The sequence below is a fragment of the Myotis brandtii genome, unplaced genomic scaffold (assembly GCF_000412655.1).
Source record: "Myotis brandtii unplaced genomic scaffold, ASM41265v1 scaffold72, whole genome shotgun sequence".
NCBI lineage: Eukaryota > Metazoa > Chordata > Mammalia > Chiroptera > Vespertilionidae > Myotis > Myotis brandtii.
The window spans coordinates 112,361-125,522 of NW_005370838.1; the positions used below are offsets into that span (position 1 = coordinate 112,361).

A 13,162-nucleotide genomic window follows, 5' to 3' on the forward strand; every position below is an offset into this window, starting at 1 on the left:
GGTGGGGGAGGAGGGAAAACATGGGAGCTCGAAAGTGAGGAGAGGGCTGCAAACCTACTGTGACAAAGACGGAGGCCAGCAGCAAGCCCACGGAGTAGATCAGTCCCCTGCTGTTCAGCCGAATCTGTAACAAAAGAATGAAACAGAATTAGCTCTCCGAAGAGGCCTGTGTTTAATGTGAGGCACTCAAGCATCTCTGAGTGAGTCCAGTTTTCTCCTACAGGGGGCGAAACAAAAGGAGGCCTCCCCAGCCATCCTCTACAGCTTGTGGGAGGAATGTGAACTTTTCTAAAACACCCAGAGAATGCCCTGGTCTGGTCCACTCTCAGCCCAGTCCCAGGCTTCCCTCCAGTGGCGGTGGCTGTTGGACTGCCACACGGCCCCGTGAATTCTCCTTGTGTGTTGCCTGATTCTTGTTGCCCACAAGGCTTCCCTGTGGACCTCACCTCCAGGGGTTTCATAACATGGGTGATGGGGGCAATATTTTGGGAAAAAATTACTAAAGTTTTTATCCCTTTTGCATTAAAATGTCTATGACCTTCACCCCAACTTGATATGAAGAGATGGGTGAGGCCTGCTATCTTGAGCAAGCAAAGAGGAAAGAGTTAACATGAAAAAGAATTTTGTTTGGTTTCTTTTTCACAGCCAAAAAAAAAAAAAAAAAAAAAAAATGGGGCTAACAGCCAAACCTTGAAGAAAAAGAAAGCAGCAATTTTTGGAATTCTTATGGAACAGCGCTGTCCAGTAGAACTCTCTGCAAAGACAAAACGTCCTGCATCTGTGCTGTCCCGTGTAGCAGCTGTCGGGAACATGTGGCTGAGAGCACTTACTTGCAAAGGAGCTCATGTAACCGAAGAACAAAACATAAAATTTACCTTTAATAAATTTAAATTTCCATGTAAAGAGCCACATGGGATTAATGGCTGTAGTGTTGGGCAGAGCAGGTAGAGAACATTAAAGGGCCAACCCGGCCGACAAAGATCCTAGCTTTCCTTCCATGGTGTAGAGAGGATGCCTTCCTACTCTGACCTAGGTCATGAGGTCACTGCCCTGAAACTGGAGGCATGTCTTACAGCAGCTGTGCTCACAGAGACCTCCCTGGACCAGCTGCACACCTGGGGGCTGGTTAGCAATGTAGGATCTTGGGCCCCAGCCGACCTCCTATAACAGAAACTATGAGGGTGGGGCCCACGGATCTGTGCTTTAACAAGCCCTCTAGGGACTTAAGAACCAATGACTTACAGAAAGTACTGAGGCTAAATTTGCTTCTGGGAATGGGACTTTGACATTCATTTTTCACCAGTTCTCTTGGGAAGTCTTATGTGTATCCAGGTTTAGGGACCAGAGCCTCCCGCTCCCCACAATGTACACTGTCCTACTGGGAGTCAAAGGCTCGCCTGTGTTCACAGAAAGAAAAATGAGGCAGGTTGATCATGTCAATTAGAGAACAAAGTGGTGATTATTAGTGGTTTGTGGTCCTTCGGACAAAGTTCAAGGTAGCTCTTCCAACCCTTTCACCAGTTCACCCCTGCGGTGTAGGTACGGGAACAAGGGGATGACTCCATAAGTGGGTTTGCTTGGTTTATGCTTGGTTCGTCTTTGGTGATGGGGTGCCACATCCTCATGCCCTAAACAGCCAATCCTTTCTTTTTTTCTTTCTTTTTATTTCAGAGAGGAAGGGGGAGGGAGAGAGAGATAGAAACAATCAATGCAAGAGAATCATTGATTAGCTGCCACCTGCATGCCCCCTACTGGGGTTCAAGCCTGCAACCCAGGCATGTGTCCTGACCAGGAATGGAACTGTGACCTCCTGGTCATAAGTCAATGCTCAACCACTGAGCTACGCCAGCTGGGCCTTTCTGTGAGGCCCCGTGAGCATCTCCATAAGCAACGGAATGGACCGGACTCTCCTCTGCCTGCACAGTCTGTGTGAGCTAACCATCTGCTTGGCCCCAGCCACCAAGTGCCTTCCTAAGAATCAAGGACTCACATCTTAATCTCTGTGACACTAGAGCAATGGGTAGACCCAGTGAATTCAGGGTGGAAAAATGAGGAATCAGCGACCCCAGGTCAGCTAGTACCTGAACTTCCGGCAGACCCTCAGCCAGGCTGTGGTTCGTTTCCTCCTTTCATCAGCTGTGATGGAATAAAGAGGCTACTAAGCAGAAGTACATCACAAATGCTGTGCTGAAAGAGGGTCTCTGCCCCCGAAGTAGTCTGTCCACACTGACTCTGACAATCCCACATGGACCCTGGCCAGTGTCAAAGGGGGGGGCCTCAGAGCAAGAAGGGGGCTCCTCGTGGAGTGAGGAACAGCCCACCAGCGCTGTCCTCTGTCACATGGTCCTTGGGTCCACCCGGAAACAGAACACACACTCAGAAACTCCTCTGAGCTGTTAATTTTAACAGCACATGGATTCTTGTAAGTATGGAGTCAATCTACTTCCAGCCCATGGCACCCTCTGAGCTCCAGGGTCGAATCCTTGTCAGCAACAGGAGTTGAGTAAAATGATTTCCTGCCCTTAGAAACCAAGAGCCAATGACAGCACAGCCACAAGCAGGAAAATTCTTTGGCGAAGTGTTTTCAAAATGAATCACATTCAAGCGTGGCTTTTGACCTCGACTTTTTCTACGTTCATATGAAGTCAGTGCTGCTAACATTCTCAACATGGCTCTAAAGACCAAATACAACCAACTCTTGTGTGGTTTCTGAGTATTTTCCACTGTTTCTCTGCAGCTTCCTTTGGTAAAGAGCTGCCCAGGGATGGATTGTTTGTCATTCTTAATTAGAGACCCAGGCTCTTAAAGCCGGTATTGATTCCTTCCTGTCTGACGCTCACACTTCCACATGAAGGAACTAGGAACTAGGTTTCCTTCAGTTGCCTCTGGTCCAACTCCAAAGCTTCCCAGGCACTGGAAGTTGTGGGTGGTTTGGGACAGAAGTTGGCAAACTATGACCCACAGGCCAAACCTGGCCCATTGCCTGTTTTTATAAATAACATCTTATTGGCACTCAGCTCATCATTTATATATTGTCTACAGCTGCTTTCATGCTTTGATGGCAGACTCGAGTAGTTGGGCAGAGACTGCACAGCCCATGGCCTTAAAATATTTCCTCTCTGTCCCTTTCTGGAAACAGTCTGCAGACCCCTAGTTCAGGCCATGGGCCCCAGTCCCAGCTTCCTGGTTTCTGAATCCCTGTCTAGTCACTCACGTGCTGCACTTGACTTCTTCAAGCCTCAGATTTCTAACCTGTAAAATGGGATAACACAGTTCCCACCTTATGGGGTGGTTGCAGGATTAACGGAATGAATCCCGGTTAGGCTTGAACAGAATCTGGTGTAGAATAAATTCTCGGTAAGGGTGGGCCATTATTCTCCACTCACTCAGGAACTGCCTGGGCCCACTTCCCTGGGACCCCTGGCTGCTCCATGGCAGAGATGGCACACAAGGAGGGTGGGAACCATGCCTGACTATCCTCCACCTATCACAGAGCTGAACACAGACTACGTGCTTAACACGTCATTGGTAACTGGATAATGGGTACTTTCCAGGTGGCATTTTGATTGTGGTTTACAAACGGGCCATCATTTCTGTGGGGCAGGGTGGACTGGTCAGAGGGAGGCTGGCAGCAGACAGGCCCTGGGCACCTGATGTTCCAGAAACAATGCAATCCCTGCCCAGCATTCCCTGTCTCCTGGCCCCACTGGTTTGTTCCGTGTATAGCTTTTTGTTTGTTTGCTTTTTTTTTGGTTGTTGTTGCTCAGCATTTTATTATGAAAGTATTAAATCATTCAATCAAGGTGAAAGATACTATCTTCTTTTTTAATGAACTACAATGTAAGCTGCAGACGCTAGTGCACTTCACTCCTAAACACTCCAACCGGCATCTGGTACGTGTTAAATAGGGGTCAATTGTGGTTCATGGGTCTTTTACTTTCAGATGAAATTTCCATTTGGTGAAATTCACAAATCATAATTTCACCATTCAATGTGTATGAGAAATGCATGCAGCCATGATTTTCAGCACTTCCATCGCCCACAAAAGTTCTCATGTGCCCTCTGTCTCCCCCAGGGGCAGTCACTGCTCTAAGTGGCTCTCCCATAGGCTGGCTTAGCAAGTCCTAGAAACTTCAAATGAATGGTGTGCACTCTTTTATGCAGGAATTCTCTTAAAGAGTCCCTCATGGTTTTCATTGCAGCAATAGCTCATTTCTTGTCATACAACATAACTATTCACAGTGTGTCTAATTATTCTCTGGTTGATGGACATCTGGGCGGCTTCCAGCTTTGGGCTATCAGCATTGACTTGATAACTCACAAACAAAATGAAAAGAGACCTATAAAGGCACCTTTCCACAAGTAGGAGAACTATTAATGAAGGACAACCGGAGACTCTGCTGAGACCCCTGAGGCTGTCTCTCTCATCCTAGCGTCCTGTCTGTGGGTGGGCACCCAGGGCCTCTCCAAACTGCAGTCCACCTTTCCCACCTCAGCGCACTCCTGTCTCCCTTTTGGGATCTCTGTCTAGTCAGATGGGGCACACACCTCTTTCCCACCTCTACTCAGCCCATCTCTCCTGAAGTCCTTTCACCTTTTATACGTTTGCTGAGCCCCTGCTGGTCCTACCCCCCATCTGAAGCTGATATTGGTCACATTCTTTGCCTGAGTCACCTTTTAATCTCCCCAGCTATACCCAGTGCAGAGGGCAGATGCGTGGGTCCTAATTTTTTCCTCATGCCACACACCTTACTTCCTCCTGCCCCACACACTCATTTGCAGGTAATGCGGATCGTGCCCGTATGTGTGTGTGTGCGCCCACCTTGGGGGCAGTGAGGCTGGTGGCCAGGGGCAAGAGTGGAAAATTGGATGGGGAGACTGAGCATGGTGAGTAGTGGCTTTTAGCTGATCTTTTCAAGCAGCAAAGTGAGAGGGAGCCTCACATTTTTTACAATTGAGGCATAACTTGCATACAGTCAAATGCACAGATTTTTATCCAGCAATTGTACTATTAGATAAGTTTTAATAAATGCATGTACCCATGTAATCCACATCTCAGTGAGAATATAAAATATTTCCATCACCCAATAACTTTCCTTGATGGCAGCTAATTGAACTCAACCCCCTCAAAAACTGGTTTGTTGGGTGTGCTGAGTCAGACAACATCTCTGGACTACCTTTGGAAAAGACTTTGAGCTTCAACCATGTGCAGTGTTTATATAAACAATTGTTTCCCTGCTTCCTGCATCACAGATGCAAAGCCCCATCAAGCACAAATGCAGAAAATCTCCATGGCGATGCCCACCCGAGAGCAGGCAAGGTGTAACTGGGTTATTCAACCACAACATTTAGCATTGTTTTCATGCCTCTTGCCTTCAAAACTATGCATTTTCATTCTCCAATTCCCTCTTGGCAGGCGTTGCTGAGGAACAGAAGGCTGGCTGGTTCCAAAGTCGCCAGGAATTTAGCTCGTGATGCATGTATATTTTTCACAGGATACATACAGAGACCCATTCATACCTAGTTTCATGTGTGTATGTGGTTCATAAAACTGAATCTTACAGAGTATGGGGACCCAAAACCCCCAGCCTCAAAGACTCTGACTTCCCCATATTACAGTTTAAAATCTTTCTATGGTTTGAGGTCTGCTCTACCCAACAAGCGAATTATTTTAAGAAAAATAAGAAGCCCCTGGACTTTTGCTAATTTATTTATAACTTGGAACACATGTTGTACGTCACTTTGCATTTTCAGATTTGGGTAATTTGAACATTTGTGTGGGCGTAGGTTCCAAATGGGTGTGTCTAGCCTTGACTTTACATTATAAAATATCACTGGGTGGGAATCTCTTTCCTTGAACAATTAAATGAGGTAAGAAAATGAATAAACCTACAGAACAAAAGCACTTTAATGGCAGTGGGTGCCTATGTCCTTTCTTTCCAGCATGCTCCCACCAACACAGGTTGTGTGAACGAAGGGCAACTTAGTAGACCCCACAAGCTCAGGGGAGACTCGTGGCAGGCCTGACAAGCTCAGAGACTGGAAGTAACCACAGAGGATGGTCTGATCCTAAATCCCTAACTGGGCAGGACATGGCTGGTAGTCACGTCCCAGGCCTATAGCTTCCTAAGCAAAGGACAGTCTTTTTCTTCAGTGAGCCCTGTCCATTGTTCTGATGCATCTAGGATAACATACCTCTGAAATGTCAGAGTATTTTCTATTCCAGACCCTCAAAGGCACAACTGAGGTACCAGAGCACAAGACTACCAGCAGGAGACCACAGAACCCCTCATTGTTATCTTGTCCCCTGCTTACCATCTCCATGTGCTGTAAATGTTAACTATCCTATACCCACCAATATAAAAGAAGCATGCATTTCTCCATGCTGCTTTTTATCCAATCCCAGAGATTTCCCTGGTTTGCATTCTCCTGCCTCCTTGATCTACCACCAATTGATTTAATGTAACCCTCTCTAAGTCTCCTCCTTTGAGTCTGCTGCATGAAATAAGCTGCAAGGCTACCATTCTCTGGAGCATTTTCTCAAAGGCAACTGAGGTACCAGAGCACAAGACTACCAGCAGGAGACCACAGAACCCCTCATTGTTATCTTGTCCCCTGCTTACCATCTCTATGTGCTGTAAATGTTAACTATCCTATACCCACCAATATAAAAGAAGCATGCATTTCTCCATGCTGCTTTTTATCCAATCCCAGAGATTTCCCTGGTTTGCATTCTCCTGCCTCCTTGATCTACCACCAATTGATTTAATGTAACCCTCTCTAAGTCTCCTCCTTTGAGTCTGCTGCATGAAATAAGCTGCAAGGCTACCATTCTCTGGAGCATTTTCTCAGTCCACTGAGATCTTGCTTCTTGGCATGTCCTCGAAATTTTGGCTCAAATAAGTTCTTAACATTTTCTATAGGGTTGGACCTTTCATTGACAGGTGCACTGAACTGCAGTGGCAACTCTGTGAGGTAAGTAGGGTGGGTTTTGTTTTCCTCTGTAAAGATGAGACATCTGAGGCTCAAAGACGTTAACCATTTAGCCAAGGTAAGATTCTGGTCACCAATTCCAGTGTGTGTGTGTGTGTGTGTGTGTGTGTGTGTGTGTGTGTGTGACCTCATCTCCAAGCAATCCTTTGGCACCAGGTAGTGTCCTACAATTTAGCTCAATTCCAACACTATTTGCCTGCAGATAGTGTCAGGTCCCACAGGTTAAGGGCTGAGTCCTTCAAGGCTGTCCCTGATGCCCACTCCCCACCCCCCACTTTGCATGCCAATTGTAAGTCCAGCTTGTCCCCTGTGCTTCCTTGGGTTGCATTCATTTCCCAGAGTAGCTCACAGAACTCAGAGAAACACTTTACTCACTACGACTCCACTTCATTATGAAAGAATGGAACTCGGGAACAGCCAGATGGAAGACATGCCTAGGGCAGGTATGGGGAGAGTGAGGAGCTCCCATGCTCCCTGAGCAAGTCACTTCCTGAATCTCCACGTGTTCACCAACCTGAAAGCTCTCCAAGCCTTGTCCTATGAGTTTTTATGGAGGCTGCACACATAGGTGTGCCTGATAAAATCACTGGCTATTGGCGATTGATTCAGCCTCTCTCGCTTGAGATCGGGGTGGGACTGAAAGTTGCAACCCTCTAATCATAGGGTCGGTTCTCCTGGCAGCCAGCCCTTCTCCACAGGTGAGGTCCAGAAGTAACCTCATTAACATAACTAAATATACCTCTCAACACTTAGGAAATTCTAAGGGTTTAGGAGCTCTGTGCTAGAAACTGGGATGAAGACCGAATATATGTTTCTTATTATAAATCAAAATATCGCACCAAGTCAGGAAGCTGGTAAGGGTCAAGTCTGCACGTAGAGTTGGGCTTTGGACTCTAAGTTCTAGACTCTTTCTTGCAACCTGCAGGGCCCAGGGAAAAGGCCGGAGTCCCCTTCACCCCTGAAGAACCCCCCAAAGTGGCTTCTGGACCTTTCCAGCCTATCACTGCTGTAAGAGTCCTCAATTGTAAGAAACACAGATGCTAGTGTAGCAGATGCTGAAAGGACCCCATCTGCACTCCACCCCCTTACTATTTTGGTAGCCAGCTGCTTCCTAAAAGCCGGTACCAGCTTCTGTGACTGAGGGCTTTTTCCTGAACCAGGTAAGTGCCAAGCAGCCTTCCACCAATGACTCTCTGGGGTGGGTGTATAAATACCCCAGCTCCCCTGCCCCTCGGATAGGGTTATTCTGGGAAGGGGGCTGCACCATTTCCAGAGCTCCTCCAGTACTCAGCTCCAGTCACCCACGGCAGTAAAGGGCTTGCTAACCTGCCTGTCCTTGGCTGCCTTCTCTTCTCCCCTCCCCTCCCCACTCTCCTCCAGGACTTTCCTGCCCCTCCCGAATGAACCCATCACTCTGAATCCTTGTCTCAGGATCGAATGATTTCTGGGGGAGCTAAACTTTGACAGTGAGATGACTCAACTTCAGGGGTTAGTGACTTAGGTAAGCCCTTCCACAGGGGACCTGTGAGGATCCTGCCTTCCCCCAAATATCACCTAATTTTCCTGACACAGCACCCAAAATCCAATGGTCAAGGTTCACCTTAAGGGTAGTAGATGGTGTCGCTATCACTCTCAGGAGCTCTGTCAGAACAACTTCAAGAAGAATCATTTATGAAAATGTCATCCAACTATCCCCAAGTTGCCTGTCCAAGTCCTGTGGGAGTAGTTTGTAAACTGGCCCTGGCAGTAGCTTTCTGGCATTCTGCTAATTTCTATGGTGTCAATACTCCCCCGACGGTCAACTACAAGCTACGGATGTGGCCTCTCTGAAGGTGGGGCCAGGAAGAGCTGCAAAATCACTTCTCATGAGCCTGTTCAAACGGGCTCCAGTGCCCCATCTCTGGGGGTCCGGACAGGTGTCTACAGAAGAAAGAAACCCATTGGTCCTGGCAGTTGGGGCAGTGTTCAGGCTTTGAGAACCTGATTTGGGAATACTTGCTAAAAAAGTGAGAAGGCAAGACCTGGAAGGCATCAAGAATGATTGGTTCATTGATTCATCCCACAGAGGCCCTCTCCTGGTGCTGAGGAAGATCAAGTTCCTGCCCTCAGAGAGTCCAGGCAGACATGCAGATCAGAGATGGCAGCCCTATGCGATTCTAGAAGTAGGAAATTTGGCTGGGTGTAGGCTTCTTGGAGGAGGTGTTGTAGGGCTGACAGAGCTGGCCTCAGAAGAAGCACCTTGGGAAAAGCCCTGAAAAATGTGGCTTCACCATCCTTCTTTTTTAAAAAAAATATATTTTTATTAATTTCATAGAGGGAGGGAGAGATAGAAACATCAAAGATGAGAGAGAATCATTGATCGGCGGCCTCCCACACTGGGGATCGAGCCTGCAACCCGGGCACATGCCTTTGACTGGAACCAAGCCTGGGACCCTTCAGTCTGCAGGCCAATGCTCTTGGGGATCGAGCCTGCAACCTGGGCACATGCCTTTGACTGGAACCAAACCTGGGACCCTTCAGTCTGCAGGCCAATGCTCTATCCACTGAGCCAAACCGGCTAGGGCTTCACCATCCTTCTTGAAACATTGTCCTGGACCCTGTTTCTTCAGATTCTCCCTCTTTCTGGCTGACCCCTCCTCAGTCTCCTTCACTCGGTGGTTTTTCCTACCTAACATCAGGATATGGTTTTGGGCTCTCTTTTCTATCTACATTTACCTCCTTAATGAGTTTTATGCATTAAAAAGCATATAATGCTATTACTCTCAAGTTCATAGCTGCAGCCCAGACCTCACCTTTAATCTTCAGACACATTTATTCCACTGCCTACTTGCTCTCTCCACCTGGATTGCCCTCAGACACCTCAAATTTAATCTGTTCTAAATGGAACCCTTGACATTTCCTCTTAAATATGTTCCCTAACCCTTGTGATGTCTTCCTCATCTTTATGAATAACACCGAAGCAAAGAACTAGAAGTTACCTTTGATTTTTCTCTTTATCTTTTCCCCTCCGTGCATCCATCAGAAAGTCTCATCAATTTTTCCTTAAAAGTCTTTTTTCTCCTGGGCTATACTCCCACCAGTTTAGCCCATTTCACCATGTCTCTTGCCACCAGCTCCCAACTTGTCTCCTCTCTTCCTTGCCTTCTCCTAATGCATTTACAAATCTGATCATCAGATGTAAAGTGAATCATGCCATTACTTTACTAAAATCCTCAATGGAAGTTAGAATACAATCCAAACTTTTCACAATGGCCAAGAAAATAGATGACCAGGTCTTTGACTTTCCCCAACTCACCTCCCCATTAGCAGATGTTTAGGGGGTGATGTGAAATCCATCACCAGGTCCTGCTGCTTCTTTTTCTGCAGTCTCTTGCTTCACCTTCCACTGCTCTCCAGCTTTACTGCTACTACTGAGACAGAGTGAACTATTGGTCTCAACTCCCTTCCCCTGTGTTAGTTATATGTCCACCCCCTGGTGGGCAGCCCTATTTCCCTGCCTCTGGAATTTGGGTTTGGCCACATACTATGCTTTAGCCAATGGATATTGGTGGACTTAACACAAGCACAGGTTTGAAATGTATTTCCATGATTGAGGTAGCCTCTTATGCTCCCACCTTTCATCATGAGAAGGATGTGTCTCAGGAAGTCACTGGTTCAAAGAGGTTAAGAGACACGTGGAACAGACCCACCTGAAGCTTGGAGCCAAGTCTGGATCAACCAGTCAACTCACAAATGTATGAAAAAGAAATATATACTAATAAAACTAGGCTACTGAATTTTGGGACGGTTTGTTACCCAGCATTATGGTAGCAATAGCTAACCAATACAACTACCCAAGTCCAGGTCACTATATTTTCTCTCTCCTGCCAATGCCTCATAACTGGTCCTGCAGCTGTCAGTCTTGTCTGGCTCCAACCCATTCTCCATGTAGTAGTCAGAATCTTCTTTCTTAAAGGCGCATATAGTGAAAGGCACCATTCCCTCTCTAATACCCTTCATTCTTTCCATTATCATGGCTCACAGTGTCCTTTACCACATGATTTCTCTCTCTTGCTTTGTTTCTATCACTTATCACTGCCCACACCTTACCCCCAGCCACAGGAGATGCCCTTGTGTATGAAACTTTCTCACATTTCCTTCTTCTACAAAAAATCCTCTCACTCTCTCCCACCTGCTTGGCTCTGATATGAAACTTTCTCACATTTCCTTCTTCTACAGGCTGTTCTTTCTGCTTGGAAAAAATCCTCTCACTCTCTCCCACCTGCTTGGCTCTGAAAATCTTAGATGCTCAGAAGAAGCATCATTTCCTCACAAGCATCACAGGACCACTAAACCCTGCCACAGAATGCCACACTCTGCCACAGAATACCACACTCTGCCACATTATGCCACACTCTGCCACAGAATGCCACACTCTGCCACAGAATGCCGCACTCTGCCGCAAAATGCCACACTCTGCCACAAAATGCCACACTCTGCCGCAAAATGCCACACTCTGCCACAAAATGCCACAATCTGCCACAAAATGCCACACCTGCCACAATTCCTGCACCAGCCCTTGGGAGGACACACATCACACTTTTGTCTGGATTGTCTCCTTCCAGGGGCTGTAGTTCCATGAGCACAGAAAGGAGTCTGTCCTGCTCACAGCAGCATCCTCAACATCTGTTACCAGCTTAGCACACAGTAAGCATTCAATTAATGTTTAACCAGAGAGAGAAGGAACTGGGCAGAAAGAATGGGGTGGGGATGTTTCTGGTCACCTTTTCTTCTTCACTTCTGTGGATTCTTGAGTCAGGTGGGCTCTCACTTGGAAAAAGAAAAAGACAGACTCTCTTTCTCCCTCTGTTATTTCTAGGATTTCTTTTGCATTTCTAAGCTGGAGCTCAGAAATCTGAGTTTTGCTCTGGCTTCTCAGAGCCTGCCTGGTGGCTTTCTTAGTTCTGTTGAGCAAGTGGAACAGAAGCTCTTCGCCAAAATGGGGCAAAAGTGCTCATTTTCCAAACTCTGACTTTTAGAAAAAGTGTTTTTTTAATTTTTTTTATTTCATGCACTTAAATAGCTCGCTGGCTTCTGAGAAAGCCACAAGTGCTAAGAAATGTCAAAATCTGTAAAACTGCCTTCATTCCCCGCTTTCAAATGCAGAAAACAGCTGTCTTGATGGTAATTATCCAATAATTATGACTTGGAAATCCCATCTGGTCAGGATGGAAAAATGGTTTCAGAATTGTCAGCAGGTCCCTTGCGAGGGCAAGGGAGGCCATTAAACCCACAAAAAGGCATGCTCAGTTCTGATGTCAGAGATGCAGACAGATGTCAGGGTTGCAGCCATGCTAAATGGGAATGAAGTCTCTCTCCAGGGAAAAGCTGGAGGTGGACAAGAGGGAAGACAAAAATGCTTGTGGCAAATAAGCCCCTAAATCTGCTCTCCCATGAACCTGCCACTAATTTTCCAAGCTGGGCACAGGGGGCTGGCACTGGAGGGCCTGGTGAGAGCCAGGGAGGGACCTAGGGACTGTATAAACAGGTAGTCCTCATGGACGAATCCAGAATGTTCCTCCAACCTTCAGGCAGAACCCACTGTAGCCATGTCACATACCACAGCCTAGAGTGAGGACTTCAGCAGGCGGGCTTTTTAGAACAGGACTCAGGGTCCAGGAGGTCTCTTCCCTTCCAGGTCCTTCTTTCCTTACCTGAAGTTGAAGAGCTCATTTGAGCCTGTCTTCTCTTCTGGCAAAGATTCAAACTCGGGGATGGCTCTGCCTCAGTGTGACCCTTGTGTGTCGGTGCCCCCAGCCCTGCCTGGTGGCCGCTGGGGCACAATTTCCTTGCGGCAATAGTACCCTCCCTCCCCCTTTGGTCTCTGGGGCTTGGGGAGAGAAGCAAATATCACTGTCTTCTCTCTGCCTCTTTCTGGCTGTGATTCAACTTTTCTGGGCCCTGATTTCCTGACCTGCACAAGGGGAGTTGGAACAGCATTGCAGTAGAGTGCAACCTGTGACCCCTGCCCACCTCACTCAGTCCCCTCCCCCCTGCTGTCCTCCCCGCTGCCCACCTCACTCAGTCCCCTCTTCCTTCCTCCTCCCTACCCACCCCACTCAGCCCACCTCATCCCTGCCCACCTCACCCCTGCCCACCTCACTCAGTCTCCTCCCCCCTGCTCTGCCCC

At 47.4% G+C, this 13,162-nt stretch overlaps 1 protein-coding gene across 2 annotated transcripts in view; it reads right to left on the reverse strand.

Moving 5' to 3' along the window:
- Window positions 1-13,162, reverse strand: part of SLC24A3 (solute carrier family 24 (sodium/potassium/calcium exchanger), member 3) — a 484,048-nt gene that overhangs the window by 5,407 nt on the left and 465,479 nt on the right. For both annotated transcript variants that reach the window (XM_014530108.1, XM_014530109.1), the window contains exon 16: window positions 59-124. In XM_014530108.1, the coding sequence (XP_014385594.1) occupies window positions 59-124 (66 nt within the window). The remainder of the gene's footprint in view (window positions 1-58; window positions 125-13,162) is intronic.